Here is a 19,539-nt window from a genome sequence, read left to right on the forward strand (position 1 = left end):
GCCAAGATTCTAGCATTTTTCAACCACCTTGGGATGCATTTGTTCCCATGACTAACATCAAAATGACTTGTTCCTCTTTATTCCTTCTCAATATCTGATTTTTAAAAACATTAAGCACCTGTGAGCACCCAGGTCTATCTTAAATACTGAAGATGCACCAGAGATTAAAATGCAAATTATATTGTCCAACTTTTATGATCTCAAGTCTTTTATATTTTATTTATTTTTTGACCATCACTAACACATATAGAATGTATCTTCATCCTATTCCCCACCCCCCAAAAATTCCCTTCTGCTCCCCATGGGCTGCACATTGAAAACTGTCCTTCCCTCCAACCTTAGTGTCAGTCTGTTTGTTTTTGTTTGTTTGTTTGTTTGTTTTGTTTTGTTTTTTGCATTATAACCCACTGTGGATTTAAATCTTTTAAAAGTAATACTTTCTATTTATTCTTCAAAAAATTCCACATATTTCTAGAATACAATTTCATCATATATACCCATATTTTTACATAATCCCTCCAACTTGCCCCAGCACCCCCACTCTGTCTCCATTACAACTTCACATCCCATGTTTTTTTTTTCCTTTATTTATAATTCCCTGAGTCCAAGTAGTGCCACCCATATGTACACAAGCATGGGGCCATCCAGTGGGACATGAGCAACCTGCCAGTGGGCTCATACTGAAAGCTGAGTGACCCTCTCCCTCAGAGACCATTGGCTGGAAAAATCGTAAGGAACAGATCTTTGCTACATGGATCCTACACCTTTGGAAAGCTTCACAGGCATGACACAACATGGCTGTAGAAGTACTTGGTGATCAGGCTTAACGATTCCTGTGTGACGTCAAATGAGTCACTTTGATTTCCTAGGTCCCAGTTTGTCCAGGATGTTCTTTCAATACCTGAAACCCCACCTTATCACATGGTGACTTATTTCATTTCTCTTTGTAAGTTTCCACCACCAACATAGTATCTAGAACATTCTAGAATACGAGAAGAAAAATTTATGGAGCAAATGCCATCATGTGATAAGACTTGTGGGTTTCTTGTTTTGTTTGTTTTGTTTTGTTGCTTCTAACACCCTTCTTCACTCTCCTCCAAATTCTGAAGCATATGTTATCACCATGATATTTGATCATCTTAGACCAGCCTTGGAACCATATGGTGTAAAGTTAACTACAGTGAATAACATTTAAATTCATGTACTTTATTTTTTAAAAATTATGTATATGTATGTGTCTGTGTGTAAGTATGTGCATATAAGTGTAGGTACCTGAGAAGGCCAGAATAGGGTATCAGATCCTCTGGAACAAGAGTTACAGGTTATTAAGGATGACCAACATGCCAGTCTTCTTTGTAGCGCTTGCTGGCTTGGAGCCGGTCTGGCTTCAATTCATAGTAATCCACCTACCTCTCCCCAGAGTGCTGAGGTTGAAGGCACGCCCCACCAAGCCCAGATGGCCAGCAGCCACTCCCTAAACACGGAGCCATCACTCTAGCCCCCCTCACACACTTTGATTCCTGAAATGCTCTTGAGGAGTCATGTGCTTGTCTTCCCCAGGGTGACTATGACTGACCCACATATAAGACGCCGTTGACCAATGAGATCACAGAAGGCTCACTGCAGTGAGGGGAATGATTTTCCTTCCTCAGCATTGCGGGTTCACCAGATTGTTCCACATATCTCTGTGCTTTTTATAATAGAAGGAACAGTAATACGATCCCAGGAGTAATTGATTGCTGTCAGTTAACCCTGAGAAATGAGTACATGGCCTGACACCAAATAAAAGTACCTTCTGCTTCTGGTTATTTTTACATGTCAAAATTTTACAGGATGTCTTCATAGGCAACTCAGAGTTTAAACTAAATGGAAAACAGACTTTCACTTGATCACAAAGTCGTGAGCCAGTCCCGTTTTGAAACACAGTCTCTATTATATATTTTCCCTCTCTCCACATCCTTGGCACTATCTGGATTCACCATTTACAACAGGTGGATGTCACTCCCCACAGGTCTACGCAGTGGCCAAGGGACATTCCTGAGGCCGGTGCTGGTTTTGTAGGACTGTGTCAAGCCTGCAGTAATTTTAGGCACTGTTTAAATCCATCCATCACCTTCCTGCTTTGATATGAAGGCGTAGACGCATACAAACAACTTACACTTCTGCATCGTCGCTCAGAGCAAAAGCCGGGCGTGCGCGAACACAAGTCCTAGCCCCCGAAGAAATCAGTGCAGACTTGGCAGAGGTCTGCTTTCTCAGATCACACAGCAAATACAGTTTTTATGAAACCAGACAGTTTCCATCTATTTCGACTCATTCTCTACGGCATAAGTCTGGCAGAAAGACTGAAAAACCTCTCATTAAACTTATGACCTTGTTGGTTATCTGGAAGACTTAGAGTGAGCTTATGTTTCAGTAGGGCTGAGGGTATTGTATGTGGTTGATTGTGTTAGATGATTGGTTTTGCCTGTCTTAATTCTGCATCCTCAAATACTTTAGTGTATGTGACTGGGGATATAAAAATTATATATTAAAATGATGGAAATAAAAAAAAATAATTGGTAATCAGGGTCAACATTTATTTTTTTTTATTATTAATAGATTGTATTCTATATGAAAAGAAAGACATTGAACATCAACAAAACACGTAAGAAAAACAGCTTTTTACCCTAAAGGGAAAATCAACTCTACAAGGAAAGCTTTGAAACATTTTTTGGAGACATAATCTGTTAGTTTACTTTCCAACTGACTACATCAAATATCATTATTATTACTGAATTGTTGTTTTTTCTATTTTATTTACATTTCTTTTTTTTGCATTTTTTTTCTCCTTTATTAATTTATTCTTGTTACATCTCAATGGTTATCCCATCCCTTGTATCCTCCCATTCTTCCCTCCCTCCCATTTTCCCCTTATTCCCCTCCCCTATGACTGTTCCTGAGGGGGATTACCTCCCCCTGTATATGTTCATAGGGTATCAAGTCTCTTCTTGGTAACCTGCTGTCCTTCCTCTGAGTCAACATTTATACATAGCTTCTTTGGAAAAAAATTTTTCATCCAAAGTAGATGGATGTATTGTGCTGGGCTTTTTTTTTTTTTTTTTTTTTTTTTTTTTTGCCATTTGACTGAGTGTGTGTGTGTGTGTGTGTGTGTGTGTGTGTGTGTGTGTGTGTTTGGATCATACCCACCATCTCATTACCTTTCCTTACCTCTCCCACACCCACAGAGCCCTTTCTTCACAAAAGTCCCCCTCATCCTATTTTGTGTGTGTGTGTATGAGCATGTATGTGTGTGTGTGTGTGTGTGTGTGTGTATGTATGAGCATGTGTGTGTGTGTATATGTTTGTTTGTGTGTATGTATTGCGTTTAAAGTTGTTTTCATGAGCACAGATATGGGGTTATTTGCTGTAGCAGTGGCTACATCACCTCCCCCAAGCAACCGTTAAATGTTAAGGGCTCTTGAGGGAGGTGTGTCCCTCCCCATTGCATGATGGAACGCTGATGGGCCTAATCTTGTGTTGGTTATCTGTAAGCCATCATGGGTGCTGTGAGGCCATGAGCGGGACTCACATCATGTCCAGAAGACAGCGTTCATTTCACGCTGCTCATCCTCAAGCTTTAGCCCTTACGTCCTCTCTGCCTCCTTTTCTGTGATGTTCCCTGCGCCTTGGAGTAGTTGACGTAGACTCCCATTTAGGGCTGAGCACAGTCACTCTTAACACTTTGAGCAGTTCTAAGTCTTTGCATTAATTCCAAGGGCTGAGCTTTGGGGCATGGATGGAAACTTATGTGTCCCCATTTGGGGACTTAGATCTAGACTATTAAAGATCAGTGGCCGAGGTCTTGGATTAAGTACTGTGGGAAAGACTTGCTTAGTAGACAGCATAAGGAGACATTGGTCTAAGGATTACAACACAACACCTTTCCTTTACTGACCAACGTTTTGTGGTATTTGGGATCCACCTCAGACTCTGTGCTTTAGGCCACCTCCCTATTGCTGAACCACATCCCCCTCATCCTGGATGCATGGTGCATCAAGCTGAGGATGGTTGTGTTGTTGATCATGTTAGATGATTTTTCCCGTCTTAATTCTGCATCCCCCAAAACTGTCATGGCCCCTCATTCATTCTTCTTTACCCCTCAGGCTGTCCATCTCTGTGTCTCTCCCACACACATGCACCAGCACACAGCAGTGAAAGAGCCATCCTCTATCAAGCCATCCTGCGGAATGGGGGTTGTGTTTCTCGGGAGTCTTTCCTTGCAGATGTCATGCCTGTCTCCTGAACAGACTCATCTGATCACCTGGACTCTTGCAGCATTCCACTTTTGGGAAAACATAAGCTATAAAAGGCTTTCCTTTAGGTTAAAGAGTCCCTTCCTCCCCTGCCCCTCCCCTGCTCCTGATCCCCAGCAGTATTAGGCTATCGAAAGGCATGTTTAACTCTTTGCAAGCTGATCTCTGTGAGTTCTAGGCCAGCCTGGTCCACATAATGCTTTTCAAGCCAACAAGGGCTACGTGGGGTGAGACCCTGTCCGAGATAAAGGTAAAGGTACAGGGACAGAGGACAAGAAAAGATGAATGAGATGAATTTCTATGACGAATGATCTACCCTGCATGTTATGGCAAAGGGAGATGCTGTGGGGCAAGGGACCAGGTGGATAGGCAGCTTGATTATTGAGGTGACTATGTATAAGCACCCTCAATAAGCTATGCCCTTTCCATCCAGCTCCTGCCTTTGCCATGATCCTGGCTAAACCCTCCCCTATGGGTCATACTTGCAATGTAATGGATAAAGTGTTTCTTGAGATGAGTCTGTGTAGACAGAAGGGGAGGAGCCTAGCAGCATGCATTATGTGAAAATACAGAGCATGCGAGGCAACAGAGAAATGGAGAATGAATTGAGAATAGCTGATGTAGAGCTCGGGTGAGAGACGACCATTCCCAAGGATAACAAATCATATTTCTTGGTTGCCATATTCTGTTTGAATCTGGAGCCTCTGGGTAATTCATGGCGTGTAGTTCTATGATGGGTCAGCAAGTTCTACTTCTCTTTGATAGGCACAGAGGGAGGTGCATAGGTTGACGTAGAACCCTGGCAGAGACTCTGCGTGTCAGCCCACACCTTTGAGGCTGCTCTACAGATGACTGACTTCCCCACTTGTATGACTGTGGCTTGTCTAGTCCCACTTCTCCACACACTGGAAGGTGGAGAAAACTGGATGGGTTTTAACATACTGTGGGAGTCCAGAAACCACAAACTTACAAAAAGTTGTAAAAGTTACAAAAAGGGATCAGTAGCAGTCTAGTACTCACTGTCTAGAACAGATGAGGCCATGGGTTTATTCCTGTCTGTCTGTCTGTCTGTCTCTGTCTTTCTCTGTCTCTGTCTCTGTCTCTCTGTCTCTGTCTGTCTGTCTGTCTGTCTGTCTGTCTGTCTGTCTGTCTCTCTCTCTCTCTCTCTCTCCAATAGTGTGTTAAAATAATCTATTCTCGGCATTTTAAACAGTGGTGGCTCCTATTGGTATTTCACTAATAAATTCACTATAGTGTGCTTATCTAAACAAGACCTACATGAATTCTTTTGTAAGTTTTTTCTTTTGGGAGGGGACAGGGTCTCAATAAGTTGCCCAGGGTGGCCTTAAATTTGTATTCCATCTGCTCAGCCACCAGAGTATCTAGGATTACAGGCCTATGCCACTTATTCAAACTAAAACTTCACATTGGAACCTAGATATTGTTTCAGAGCATGAGAAAGGATGTCCCAAGACACTATGTTGAGTGTCACACCTAAACAATACCACATATTCCTTCCTTTGCCAGCTATGGCACCTGATATTAGACTATTCACCTACAATCTAATGGCTGATAATGTCTTTATACAATACCTATATCAACTTTAAATGAAAGAACATTTGTAAATGTTTGCCTGGGCTACACCATGTATTCCAGAGGCATTGTTCACACTATGTTTAAAGGACATTATGGGGCTAGGCTCCATTGATAAAATGCTTGCTCTACACTTGTGGTGTCCAGAGTTTGGTCCCCAAAACTCACATTTTTTTAAAAAAAGCCAGCTGTGGTAGCAGCACTAGGGAGGCACAGACAGGATACTGGGGTTCACTGGCCAGCCAGTTTATCCTAATTGACCTGACAAGCGCCAGATCAATGAATGGACCCTATCCTGAAAGAACAAAGTGAACAGTACCCAAGAAACAACACCCACAGTCTAATTCTGGCTTCCACATACACTTTCCCAACCCCCCCCCCACACACTTTTAGGGACACACACAATCAAATATACAATGGCAGACAAGAAACGTGTTCTTATGTATAGTAAAAGCTAGTCTTTAAAACCTATCTGTTAGCTGGGCATGGTAGCTTGCATGCCTGTAATCCCAGCACTCAGGGAGACAGAGACAGGAGGATCTCTGTGAGTTCAAAGCCAAACTGGTCTACAGAGTGAGTTCCATGACAGCCAAGTCTACACAGAGAAACCCTGTCTTGAAAAACAAAAACGAACAAACAAACAAAAAACCTACCTGTTAACTTGGATTTACATGAGACAATTCAGAAAACTCAAGCATTTTTTAAAAATGGGTTTTTAGTAATGAAACTAATATAAACATCATAGAAGAGACTTGTAAATTTTAAACAGAAATTAAAAAGCAGAAGTTAAAAAAAGGTGACCTACCCAAGATTACACTGGGTGCCCTTAGCAGAAGCTGCCAAGCTCCCCCCAACTTCAGAGCACAGTTGGTAGGTCCCAGCCTCTTCTGTGGCTTTCCAGTTTAAGAAGCTGTGAATTTTATAACCTTGCACCCTGCGGTCAGAGCTGCTGAGTGCTGTGTCTGAAGGCAGGTGGTTCATGTGTTAAAGGTAGACATTAAACAGTTCTATTAAGGACCTGGAAGTATTTAAGGGGGTCGCTTGCCAGCTGTAAATTAGAGACCCAATCCCAGTTGGCTGGAAAGTTCCCTGGACTAAGTCCAGTTAAGTAGACCGAATCACTGGCGGTCTTTCCAAATTTGCACGTCGAACAGCTTGGCTCTTCAGCCTGCCATGGAGCACCGGCTGGTTCAGAAGTGCCATCAGTGTGATGGGGCTGTCATCAAGGCAAGGATGTGATGATGCCTATGGGGCTGAGAGGGTGTCTTTGTCAACCACCCCCACCCAAGTCTGAAAAAAGGAACTTATCACTGTTGACAGAGTCATGAAGAATGCTTTTAAATAGCTGTGAATGACCAGTGTTATCATTTTCAGGTGATTGATTGTCTGAGGCTCATGCTGCAGCATTCATAGGGGAAGTGGGCTCATGCAGGTCTCTCCAAGGTCCCTGTGCCCCCACAGTGGCTACATGCAGTTAAGATGGTCACATTGAGATCCTTGGGTGTCATCAACAATGTGTCACCAAACTGGGGGCTACGGTCTCCCTCCACAAAAATAGAAATTGTTCATCAAATGATCATTACAGATTTTAAAGCTTTTTAAGTTGTTTCTTTTAATTGATTAAATTTGGATTAACTTAGCTTCACAGCCATGGGATCTAAATGGTAGCAGAAAACCTTGTTCTCAAAAGGAGCCCTATGTTTGGCTTAAAGGGGTGTTGAATTCTTAATTATTTAAACCAAGGGACCTTGGATTTTTCTTTTGCACCGTGATTGCAGACTCTGAAAGGTAGAATTGATTTCTTCACCAAAGTCAGGTTTTTGAAAATTGGGGGAAACCTATAGAGATTCCCTTAGGCAAAGTAAACAGTCCATTTCCAAAGAACTGTCTGAAGCAGCAAATGTAAGATGTGGGGGGTTGGTGGGGGGGATGGGAGATTCCTTCCCTGTGCTCCCTTGTCTGCCCTTCTCCTCTTCCACACAGGATAAAGAAAGGGGCAGAGAGAGCCTTACTGTTGAGACGCATCCTGTGTGTGCTTTGCCCTGCTGCCCATAGAAGTCGGTCCTTCTCTCAAAGGGCTTTTAAGAGCTCATGTTAAAGTCTTCAGACTGCTCCCTCTGGCTTATGTATTTGCTTCTAACATACATGACTGCTCGTATAACCGCATGTAGATTTATAACTATGCGGACAGCAAGGTCGAGCCTTGAGCTTTTAAAGTCGGGGTGCTTTTAATTCACTTAATGCCTTTGTAAAACACACTCGCATGTTCCACAAACAAATACAAAGAATGTGTCTTACGTGTTAGTGTCTATAAAACTGATAGAACATACACAGAGAGTCACTATGGAGGTCTGAGGCTTAGTGATTTAAAGTGCGTGCTTCCTGTGAAAGTTTTCAATAGATGGTACTTTTTTATTTTTTTTCATCTTTCTTTTTTCTCTTTTGCTTGTCTTGATAATATGGATTATATTTTCTCCTTATAGCTTTTAAATCAGTTGCTCAGTGTTCTTACCCTTAGCTCAGGTATTTTACTTCTCTGAGGCTCTTTTCATATTTTCCATTCAGTGAGGAGGAAAGGGCAGAGAGAGGAAGAGATTTGTCTCTTCATGAGAAACAGAAAGCCTCAAGAAAGTTTAAGTTCCCCTTCGTTTGTTTTGGCTCATGACTCAAGTCCTCACCAACACGCTTTGATAATTAAGTCTGGGCATAGTGATACACACCTGGAGTCCCGGCATTCAGGAGGCGGAGGCAGGAGGATCACAAATTCAGGTCAGATTCTGCTACCTAGTAGAGCTCTAGTTCTCAAAACAACTCCAGTGCCTGGGAGACAGGGACAGAAGATTCACAAGTCTAAGGCGAGCCTCAGTAGCCTAGTGAGCTCAGTGGCAGGGTAGACCACTTGAAACTGTAGTTCAATTACTAAATAAGTAAATAAACTGAGCACAAAACATAGTAAAAAAAAAACTAGAGGATTATTTTGTTGTTATTGTTGTTGTTGCTTTTTGGTTTGGTTTGGTTTGGTTTGGTTTGGTTTTTCATTTCTCAAGACAGGGTTTCTCTGTGTAGCCTTGGCTGACTTGGGCTTGCTTTGTAGACTCACAGCGATCTGCCTGCTTCTACCTCCCCAAGTTCTGGGATTACAGGTGTGGGCCACCACACCTGGATTCCAGAGTTTTGATAATGTTAAATCATAGCAACTAAGCGACTTTAAGTGATCACATGGTTCTAGATAGACAAGTGACTGAGGCGGTCATGTTATTTCAGATAGTCTTTCAATTACCCATAAGTTTCACATATTTGTGTGATTTCTCTCTGTGGGTTTTTAAAAGCCCTTGGCTTTTGATTTAGTGGATAGAATTTCAATGGCAGAGTTATTCTTATATGTGTCTCTGTCTCACCTTCTCTGCTGGAGAAGACCACTTCCCTCCTCCCTGTCTATGGACGTCAGGGATGATGCACTGGTGCTTAACCCAGGATAGTGTCAGCGACATGAGAGGTGCTAGGACTGAGCACACTCTGAAGGTGAAGAACCTGCCATGTCCTGGCCGGTAGCATGTGAGTTGTGAGAATAAAAAGGGTCTATGGTGAGTCCATGATGCTATGTTGGCCTGTAAACTTAGAAGGATGGGCTGACATCTCCCAAGGAGGAGAAGGCTGAAGGGAAAGTAGCCTTTCCAAATACAGGGAAAGAGATTGTATCTAATGTTGGACTTGACTATACCTCCCAACTTTTGCAAGACTGAGGCTGAATTAACAGTGGATTGACACATGTGGTGATCGGGGTTGGGATCCCATAGACAATGGCAGCCACCAGTCACACGTGTGAGGTTGAAACTGAGGTTACTAATGACATGTGCTGTGTTCAAAAGCCAGCTGAGGAAGCTGAGGAAGCCAGTAGCAGTGTTCTTTCATGCTTTCTACCTGTGCTCCTTCTTAAGGCCCCTGCTCTGACTCCCCTGGATGGAGGAAGTGTAAGACAGATTAACCCTCTCCTCCCCAAGTTGCTTTTAGTCATGAGGTTTATCACAGCAACAGAAAAGCCAACTGGAACATCATGGAAGGGGCCTCAGGCAGCAGCCAAGCAGAGCATCTTAGTAATGGCAGGGAGGAGCTGGCTACAGAGACAGAAGGCAGCTTATGAGGGCACAGTGCAAATCTCGTCCTGTTGGCAGTGTTGACTGTACTGAAAAACCAGGCATCTGGGTCGCTTTTTCCTTGCTGTGGAGGAAGATTTTCTGTTAGCCTTACCTTTCCATGTTGCCAGGAAACTATGTTTCTGTCAGTTCCTGAAATGTATCTGAAAAGTGGAAGTAGCAGTGTATGCCCAATGAGAACCTCTTCAGCCATTTTTTCCTTTTAGGTTGATGTGTGTGTGTGTGTGTGTGTGTGTGTGTGTGTGTGTGTGTGTGTGTGTGTGTGTGTGTGTGTAGGGAGGTGTAGTAGCTCGTGTACCCCATGGTGGCTTCAAACTCACTCTGTAGCCAAGCATGACCTCAAACTTCCTCAGACTCCTACTTTTCACCTCCCAGGTGCTGGTGTCACAGACGTGGGCCTTGTTTAATGTGGGACCTGGGCTTGAACCCAAGGTTTTCTGCATGCTAGGCAAAGGCTCTGGTTTACATCCCGAGCCCTTTGCCTGCTTGCCTGATTTCCCAGTGCTGTACAGCAAACCCAGGGTGTGGCACTTGTGTGGCAAGTGTGCTCTACCAAGGATCTAAATCCCAAACCCTCATTAAACCGCTCAGATCACCAGAGTGTCTGTCCGACCTTGCAGCTCAAAGTAGGCAAGAACTAACATTATCTTATATTCCTATTTATTTTATTTTTTATTTTTTTATTTTTTTGCCTTTTCATACAAGCCCATTTCCCCGTAGCAGTAGAAATCAGCAATTAGTTTGGGAAAAGGGTGAGGCGACACTAGGAATGGAGACATGTCAGCACGTTTTCTTCTCTAAAGCACATGCGAATGTGCCCCTGCTGTGTGCAGTGGTGTGTGCCTCCACAGTGCATCACCCCACTGAGGCCTTCCTTAGCTTGCCATGGCTCTGCTGCGTCTCACAGTTCCTTTTATCGCCATTCCTGGATGTGTGGTACCCTACATTATTTCCTGTCCAAGATTTGAGAATCTCAGTCACATGGAGATAGTGGCAACCAGGACTTCTGAGATGAAACACAGTAAACAGCAAGGTCACCCTCTGTCCTATTTCATTTCTGTTGCTGTGATAAATACCCCGAGAAAAAGCAACTCAGGGAGAAAGAGTTTGTTTTAGATCATAGTTCAAGATCACAGTCCATCCTTGATGGATGGAAATCAAGGCAGAAACCCAAAGCAACTAGGTCATGTCCACAGTCAAGAACAAAGAGAGAATCATGCTTAGGGCTCGGCTAACATTTTCTATTCTTATGTAGCCAAGGACCCAAAGCCAGGGAACAATGCTCCCCACTTTTAAACTGGATCTTCTTATATCGTTTAAGGTACTCAAGACAAGCTCCCTGACACACACACACACACACACACACACACACACACACAGAGAGAGAGAGAGAGAGAGAGAGAGAGAGAGAGAGAGAGAGACAGACAGACAGACAGACAGACAGACAGACAGACAGACACAGGCACAGACACAGACACAGACATGCACACAGGCCAACCTGGTGCACAGAATCCCTCGCTGAGATACTTCCCAGGTGATTCTGGGAAGTTGTGTTGAGTAGACAAAACAAACCCATCACAGTTTCTGAACCTAAATCTGCTCTTCCAATCCCAGTCTGTCTGTGAATTGCCTGCATTGACATAATCTGACACCAACAAATTAGCAGAAACCCAGTAGAAAGGCCAATAAAGGAGGGTGGACCTTTTTTATGGGCAGCTGGTGAGAATCCGACGGTTGTTCATGCTAATGGCTCCATTTCTGATAAAGCGTGGGGGCGGGGGTAACACAGAGCCATCTGTTTACATGCCTCTGTCTAGAAGATTCCATGATTTACTTGGTTATATTACCAAGTGATGTTCACGCCATGTTCTCCCTTCTGTAGGAGACAATACTTCTGGAGGCCTTTAAGCTAACAGCAACATGAAACTCACGTGGTAGCATCCTAAAGAGCAGTGTGGTGCGATGGGTACAGTACCACTCAAGCCAACTTTAATTGAGGTGGGATCCCAGCAGACAGAGACCAGGGGTTCCTATTTTTAACTGGCTGTAGTCTTAGCCTCTGGAGCGTGCATGCCCAGTTCTGGTGGTGAAGAATTTTCCACAAGACACATCGGGTAGGAGAAAACCAGTTATTTATAGTCATGAATTGAGCTTGGGAGAGAGAAAAAAAAGGGGAATAGTTTAAAAAAGAGGACACCCAGAGAGTGTTTGCCCACATCAAAAAGAAGGCTGTGGATGGCATTGGAAAAAGCACACAGATTTTCGGGTTTTTTTTTTTAGGGTTTTATTTAAATTCATTTTCTGGTCATTTACGTGATCTTGTACACATTATTTTTGTGAAGGAGGAAAAAAAGCACTATAGAATTGTTGGAGGAAAGTTCTGAGTTCATATACAGAAAAGAGGTGGCAGAGCACCTGATTACTAAAGGAGACCAGCAGGCTATCACCCATCAGGAGTCACACTGTATGTAGGGATCAGATTAGCCCTGAGTCTTAGCTGTTTTTAGGTTAAATCTTTTACACTACATATATTGACTCTATTAGGATTTATTTTACTTTTAATTATGTAAATAATTATGTGTGTGTGTCACATGTATACATGCATGTGTGCGTATACATGTGTGTATCCCTATGAATGCAGGTGCCTGCAGAGGCCAGTAAAGTGTGTTGATTCCCCTAAAGCTATTATTACTTACAGGCAGTTGTGAGCCATCCAGTGAGGATGCTGGGGACTGAGTCAGGGTCTTCTGCAAATGTTCTTAACTGCTGAGCCATCTTTCCACTGTCTGTGACTTGTCTGTTTAGGCATAGTGTATAGACCTTTCTCTTTGCAAACTGTATTTGAAATTTCTATTGGAACCCCACTTGGACTGTACAATAGGGGACAGGCAACTCTAACTGGGATATGCTATGATTTAGGGGTGTGCTTATTTTGTGTTGAGCTTCAATATTAAAGGTTTATAAGTCAGTTTATGATCAATATAGAGACACATACACTGAGTCTAACTATTATTCACGGAATACTACCTGAGTGTTGAGACCCAATGATATGAGCTTTCTTTCCTAACTCTATTCACGGGTGTGTGTTTGTGAGTAGGGGTGTATGCTCTCATACTGCACAGGTGGTAGAGGTCAAAGGTCAATTGTGTGGGTTCCACTATTCTGTGTCTTCCGGGTATTGCATTTAGACAACCAGGCTTGCACATCAGGTGCCTGTACCCACTGAGCCAGCATCTCGCTGCCTCATTTGTCTTCGTCTTAAAGCTCATTGGCTTTATTGATGGTGATACTTTCACTTGAGTTTTATGTGATTACAGAAGGGCATCAATTAGGTTTTTCCACATCTGTCTCCTCTAGTTTTGATCCTAGGAAGGTTAATGTTTTAAAGTGTTATGGGAGCCCCTTTTAAATCAACACATAGCATTTTCGGGGAACAAGAAATTACCCTACGTTAAGACCAAAATGATGGGAGCCCCTTTTAAATCAGCACATAGCATTTTCGGGGAACAAGAAATTACCCTACGTTAAGACCAAAATGACATGCAAATATCTTTAAAATGTTCAACAAGATCCCTGCAGTTCCTGGGTCTGGTATGCTGATCTCCTGAGTTTTGTCTCGCCTTATACAGATTTTGACACAAGGCAAAAATCCAGGGATCACTTGGAAGTATGCACTGCCCAAGGTCATGAATGTAACTCAGCCGGCCACAAAGAAATACCACCACATCTGGCGCACAGTGCAGTCCGACTGTTCAGTCACCTGCGGGGGAGGTAACTTTCTTCCCAACTCCCTTTCCCAGCTCATCTCTGCCTTCAGGTTTTATCCAGTCTATGGAAGGACACCGTGAAATTTTCAGAACCTCAGTGCAGTTTCTCCAGGAAACATTTTTTTTTTTAGCCTAGAAGTATATATCGCTAATTGTCAATCCTTAAAAATGAGAGTGACATTTGAATCTTGTCTCAGACACTGTTTCAAGGAAAACCACATAAATGAAAAACAGCAATTCAAAGCCAAGGTAGTATTCCCTATTGTAGAAGTTAAACATGAATATTTACAAACAGTAAATTGTGACTCCGATGAGACATATTACACACTGGGAACCAGGCTGTATGTTTCTGCTGAAACAAATATTTGCATAAACCAGAGTCATAACATGTAGATATGAATGGATAGTCAGAGTTTAAGGTTTTGCCTGTGTATGCATCATACGGCTATAGAAGCATTGGACGCTTCATGGTGAAGTGAAATATTAAGGCTTTCGCATAGAATTCACTAGTGGCTTAATATATGTGTGAGTATTTTGCCTGTATGTATGTATGTGTTCCACATGTGTGCAGTGCCCACAGAGAGCAGAAGCGGGTGTCAGAACTCCCTGGGACTGACATTACAGACAGCTGTGAACTGCTGTATAGATGCTGGGTATCAAACTCTGGTCCTCTAGAAGCGAGAGCAACAAGTGATCTGAACTGCTGAGCCATCCCTCCAGCTCCTCACTAGTGGTTTATAGACACAAAGATTTCCCATTTAGACTCATACAATTCATATGAAAGCTTTCTGCGATGCTTCGTTGTACAGTTACTCTGTTTCAGTTGGTATTTATCACCTGATGGTCATAGAATCCACTTGAAAATGAAAAGCATATATTAAAATTACTGAAGTATAAAATCTATCGTCTTGGGATAAATGGAATTCAAGTGGGTTGAAATTGTATCCAAAGGAACTATTTTCACAATGTATGGGGATTCAGTGTCTTAAATGGGATACCAGAACCCTGATCAACCCCAAACTAATCTGGGAAACCAAATTAAATGGGTTATCTGTGGTTTTTCACTATGTAACTTCTGGCATCTCACTAGGTTACATAAGTATCAAGGCCATTTGCCTACGAGATCAAAACACTCAAGTCAATTCCTCATTCTGCAGTGTAAGAACCAAGCCAGCAACAGAACCCAAGATGTGCAATGCTTTCTCCTGCCCAGCCTAGTAAGTTGTCTGCAAATGTCTCTTTGCTCGCGTGTGTCCTCCTACAACTTTGTTACTGTTAAGAAATAATGAAAAGCCCCCTTGCCCATACATCTGACTGAGAGGGATTAAAAACTAGACACGGTGTTTAATGTAAAAGTAGGAACAACAAAAATGGTTGAAATTGAATCATAGGACCTAAAGATATGAATTTGCCTTAGACACTCACTCATATTTTGCTGTGGAAGCTTGAGATATAAAGGTGTTTGCTGCCCAAGTCTTCTTTCTCTCATGTGATACCCAGGCACCATTTCACACTGGGTGGGCTAGAGAATGAAGCTTAGCCAGGTGGGTGGGTTAGGAATAATCTCCATTGGTGTTACTACAGGAGAAACATCCTTCTCTGGAGACAGTTTTCAGTGAAAAAGCTCCCTTTATTGGGGGTGAAGAGGTCAGGGCTATATAAACCTTGGGGAGTGGGTAGGGGCTTGGGGGGGTGAGTATACATTATTGGCTGAGGCGGCCAAGGTGCTGGGAGTACTTCATTTGCATGAAGAGGTCTTCCAGGTACTTGCTGGACATGTTTTTATAAGGAGAGAGGAAGTTTAACCTGAAACTTGGCTACCAGGCTATGTGACCACCCCAAGCGTGGCAGAAGTGGGGGTTGTAAGGCTGACATGTGCAGGGGCACGCAGCCCCAGAGCAGGAAGGAAGCAATCCTACTCCTGCTGGTCTTGGGATGAGATTTTTCTGGACTTGGACACATCTTGACCTCACTCCTGCTCTGGACTGATTTTCCTGGTCACATGGTTTTTCGGCTCAATGGGTGTCTTTTTCCCCCTGACAGTAGTAAGTATTGAACCTGAAGTCTCCTGCTTGCCAACCAAACACTGTACAACTGAGCCACAGCCAATCATTACCCCTAATTTTAACATTTGAACAGAACACTCTCCTTCCAGAATGGACTCAAGCAGATATTTAAATTACATACAATCCTATATTATTTAAATTTAAATGTGACTGTATGCTTAACTTTCACATAGGTCATTCAAGAACGTAAAAATTATAATAATGCGGACCATGAAACCTAAATTGCAAATTGCACAACACTAAGACACAAACTAGAGAGACGAAAGCCAAGTGGTGACTCCCCCATTGTTTATTCTCCTATTGGGGCACTGGCTGGGTTTGTGCCCTGACTCATTTAGCCCTGCCACTATTGGAAGATGAATCTAAGTAAGCTTCCTGGCCAACTGGAGTCTCTTCTCAGGCGATTTATCTGATGCCAAATATACTTACATAAAGCAGAGGTGAAGTCACCAGGGTTCACATCATTTTAATAAGTGGTACTGGCTTTGTGGTAACACCACCATGTGTGTGTACATGTATGTCTATGTGTGTACTAATATTTACGTGTATAAGCTAATATTTAATTTTCTCATAATCACTTGGGGGTTTTAGATACCCACTGATTGATCCTGCACATCTACTTTCTCTCTGAGATTCTGAATCTAACTGAACCCTGACTGAACGGGAAGAAAGAAACAGTGCATGGGGTGGGGGTGGGGGACTTCCGTGGATTTTTCTCTTTTCCCAAGAAATGAGCAGTCTAAGAATTACCTCAGGTACTAGAGTGCACTTAACAGAATGTGCTCTTGATTCTTGCGGGCCCGTCTGTTCTTCAGGGGTAGTGGGTACGGTATGTGTCCTAATGTACACACACAGAAGTGTAACACTGATTGACAAGACAGCAGGTTCTGATCTCAGGGCTTCCTCTCCTCTCTGGTTCGAACACCTAGCAAAAGAAAGGGACTCTTTGATTTGCCTATGTCTCTGTATGGAGCACACTAAGGTCACTCACAGCTTCCTGACTCCCCTGAACACTGTGGCATGTGAAGACCAAGCTTATTGCGTGGAATCAGGACAGCCCCTTGCAGGGTCTGCTGAGTGAAGCTGCATCCTGTGTGAGCTCTTCCACTCTCTCCCTTTGTCCCCCACCCATACTCAGCATCAGTATATTCAGCTAGGAGAATCGCACTTCCCCAAGAAGAGACCAGAAAGAAGGATCTTGACTCTTGAGAACAGAAAGGACAGAGGAATTGCCTGGTCTGACTCTGTTACTTCGTTGTGCATCAGCCATATCAGAAGATCTCCCTGAATGTCAGGCTCTGGGCTGAGCAGTGCGGTGTGGTGATGACAGGACATGGTCCCATCAGCAGCAACAACCCCCAATGTGGGAATAGAAATGATGGCTAAGCACAGACGGGCTGAGATGCAAAGCCCTGTGCTATAAAATGTTAGATATTAAAAAGCAGAAAGGGCCAAAATGGACAGCCTGGATTACAAGTAAATAAGACTGAAGTCAGTTAGACATGTAGTTTTGGAATCAAATGTGAAAGGGCAGGCATGACACCCACATGTGCCATGTAGTGCTCTTTCTAGTATATATGCAAACACATCATATTTGTCACATAAAGAAACCTCGATTTGATAGAAAAATACCATTTTTGTTAGGCAAACAACGAAACTAGTAATTCTACACTGTTTTTTTTTTAAAAGATCTTGCAAGATGTAAAAATGATATAACTACGGGGAATTATTTTCTTTGATACATTGTCTTTAATTAAAAAAATACAATGGTATGGATTTTTGTGATATTTTGGGGAACACATAATCCTAGTGTGTAATTCTCTATGCTGGGGGCTTTAATTTCACCCTCAAGGTTTATGGTGGAAACCAGAGAGAGTCAGGGAAATAAGATTAAGGACAGTGATGAAATTTTAGAGGTCTAACCAAAGCACAGTTGGCTACTGATTTGGTCTTATTTTCTAAAAACAGTCAGTACTCAGCATATTTGTATCCAACATATGTTGTAGACATCACTGCTGTAACTCAAATGTGTAGCAGCCATATCTGCTGGGTATTTTTTTTTTGTATCTGTAAATCATACCATTTCAGTCAGAAGTAATTCTTGAAAAGGATTCATAGTTGCCATGGATGCATTCATGCAACGTGACTTAGAGAGTTCCGGAAAACCTCATCTGGCAACCTTTAAGTAAACGTCATGAGGTCAGGTCTGCGACCCATCAGTGAAGTGTAATGCCAGCTAGAAAAGGAGTGTGAGGAACTGCTCACTTAGAAACACCTTTGGCAAAGTCTCCTCTAAGCATCCTCCCCCTCCTATGCAGACACGCCCGACCCATGCTGCTCACTCTCCCACTAGCCTTGAGGTTGCAATTGGTGCTAATCAGAATCATTACACTCATCAGCTAGCCTTGTCTTGATATACATACCCAACATGTCACCGTGTCGTAGGCTTCCTCATAGGATGAATGTGACCTTGTTCACCTTTCTAACCCCCAGTGCCTGGGTTCCTGACACTTAGTTAGAAGCTCAGTAACTTTGCTTGGATGAATTGCTCAGAAAGTAAAATGTGTTCCTCTCTATGTAGAAGGCTAGAATGTTTTTTTTTTTTTTCAGAATGTTGTGGAGATTAAATGTCTCCTCACAGCACCCCCGTTACCCCAACGGGTTTATGATTCAACATTGATAAAAGGACATTGGGGGGGCGGGGTTGCCCTAATCAGTTATAAAAAGGATCAGAGGCTTTTCCTAGGTGGTTAGTCTTTCCAGTAGTTCCAGTAGCTGCTTGAGAAATGGTACTGAGAAGCCTTGACTTTACGGGACGTAATTTTGGTTCTCTCTGAAAGCTGGCTGCCAGGCGAATGGAGTCCATGCAGCAAGTCCTGTGCCGGGGGCCAGCAGAGCCGGAAGATACAGTGCGTGCAGAAGAGGCCCTTCCAGAAGGAGGAGGCTGTGCTGCATTCTCTCTGCCCAGTGAGCACTCCCACTCAGGTTCAAGTCTGCAACAGCCATGCCTGCCCTCCGGAGTGGAGCCCTGGGCCCTGGTCTCAGGTAATAGGCACTGCGTTGGAAGCACGGGTCTTGGTCTGCACGAGGAACCAAGGTGGTGGAGATACAGGTGCAGGCTGAAGGGCACACAGCTATGTGCATCTTCCCTGTGAATTAACGAGGCACTGCCTGGAAATCTTCACTTTAGCGAGTACCTTTTTAGCTGCTCTTATCTGACCTGAAGGTTTGGACCTCTTATACCACAGCTTAGATTTTTTTTTTTCCTTAGTGGTCCAGCAATTCGCATGGAGACTATTTAGGAGAGTCTATGAATACAGACAGAAAGGGACTAGCCCAATACTAGAGACCTGGATGCCTGGGTAAGGCACTTGCCACCAGGCCCAGCCACCTGGTTATCTGCTTACCTCATTCACACACAATGAATGAATGAATGAATGAATGAGATAAAAAAAAAAAGAACAAGATAAAAGGGAAATTATTTAACTTTTGCTTCAGTGACAAAGATGTAGGGCTAATCATGACACAAGTGAGAGTTTACAGTGGTTCTCTTAAGCCCATGTAGAACTATATACCCCAGTTTAAGTACGAGAGGTCACTTCTCATTTGGTCCTTCTGAGGAGAAGAGATGACCACCGGATCAACATGGTGCTAGAGCCCTCCA

General features: G+C 43.1%; 1 protein-coding gene across 3 annotated transcripts in view; it reads left to right on the forward strand.

Moving 5' to 3' along the window:
• Positions 1-19,539, forward strand: part of ADAMTS18 (ADAM metallopeptidase with thrombospondin type 1 motif 18) — a 139,920-nt gene that overhangs the window by 113,593 nt on the left and 6,788 nt on the right. For all 3 annotated transcript variants that reach the window (XM_084757318.1, XM_084757319.1, XM_084757320.1), the window contains 3 exons: positions 13,672-13,813; positions 14,900-15,026; positions 18,716-18,920. In XM_084757318.1, coding sequence (XP_084613444.1) covers positions 13,672-13,813; positions 14,900-15,026; positions 18,716-18,920 — 474 coding nt within the window. The remainder of the gene's footprint in view (positions 1-13,671; positions 13,814-14,899; positions 15,027-18,715; positions 18,921-19,539) is intronic.

Source organism: Acomys minous (assembly GCF_964271855.1).
Source record: "Acomys minous genome assembly, chromosome: 14".
NCBI lineage: Eukaryota > Metazoa > Chordata > Mammalia > Rodentia > Muridae > Acomys > Acomys minous.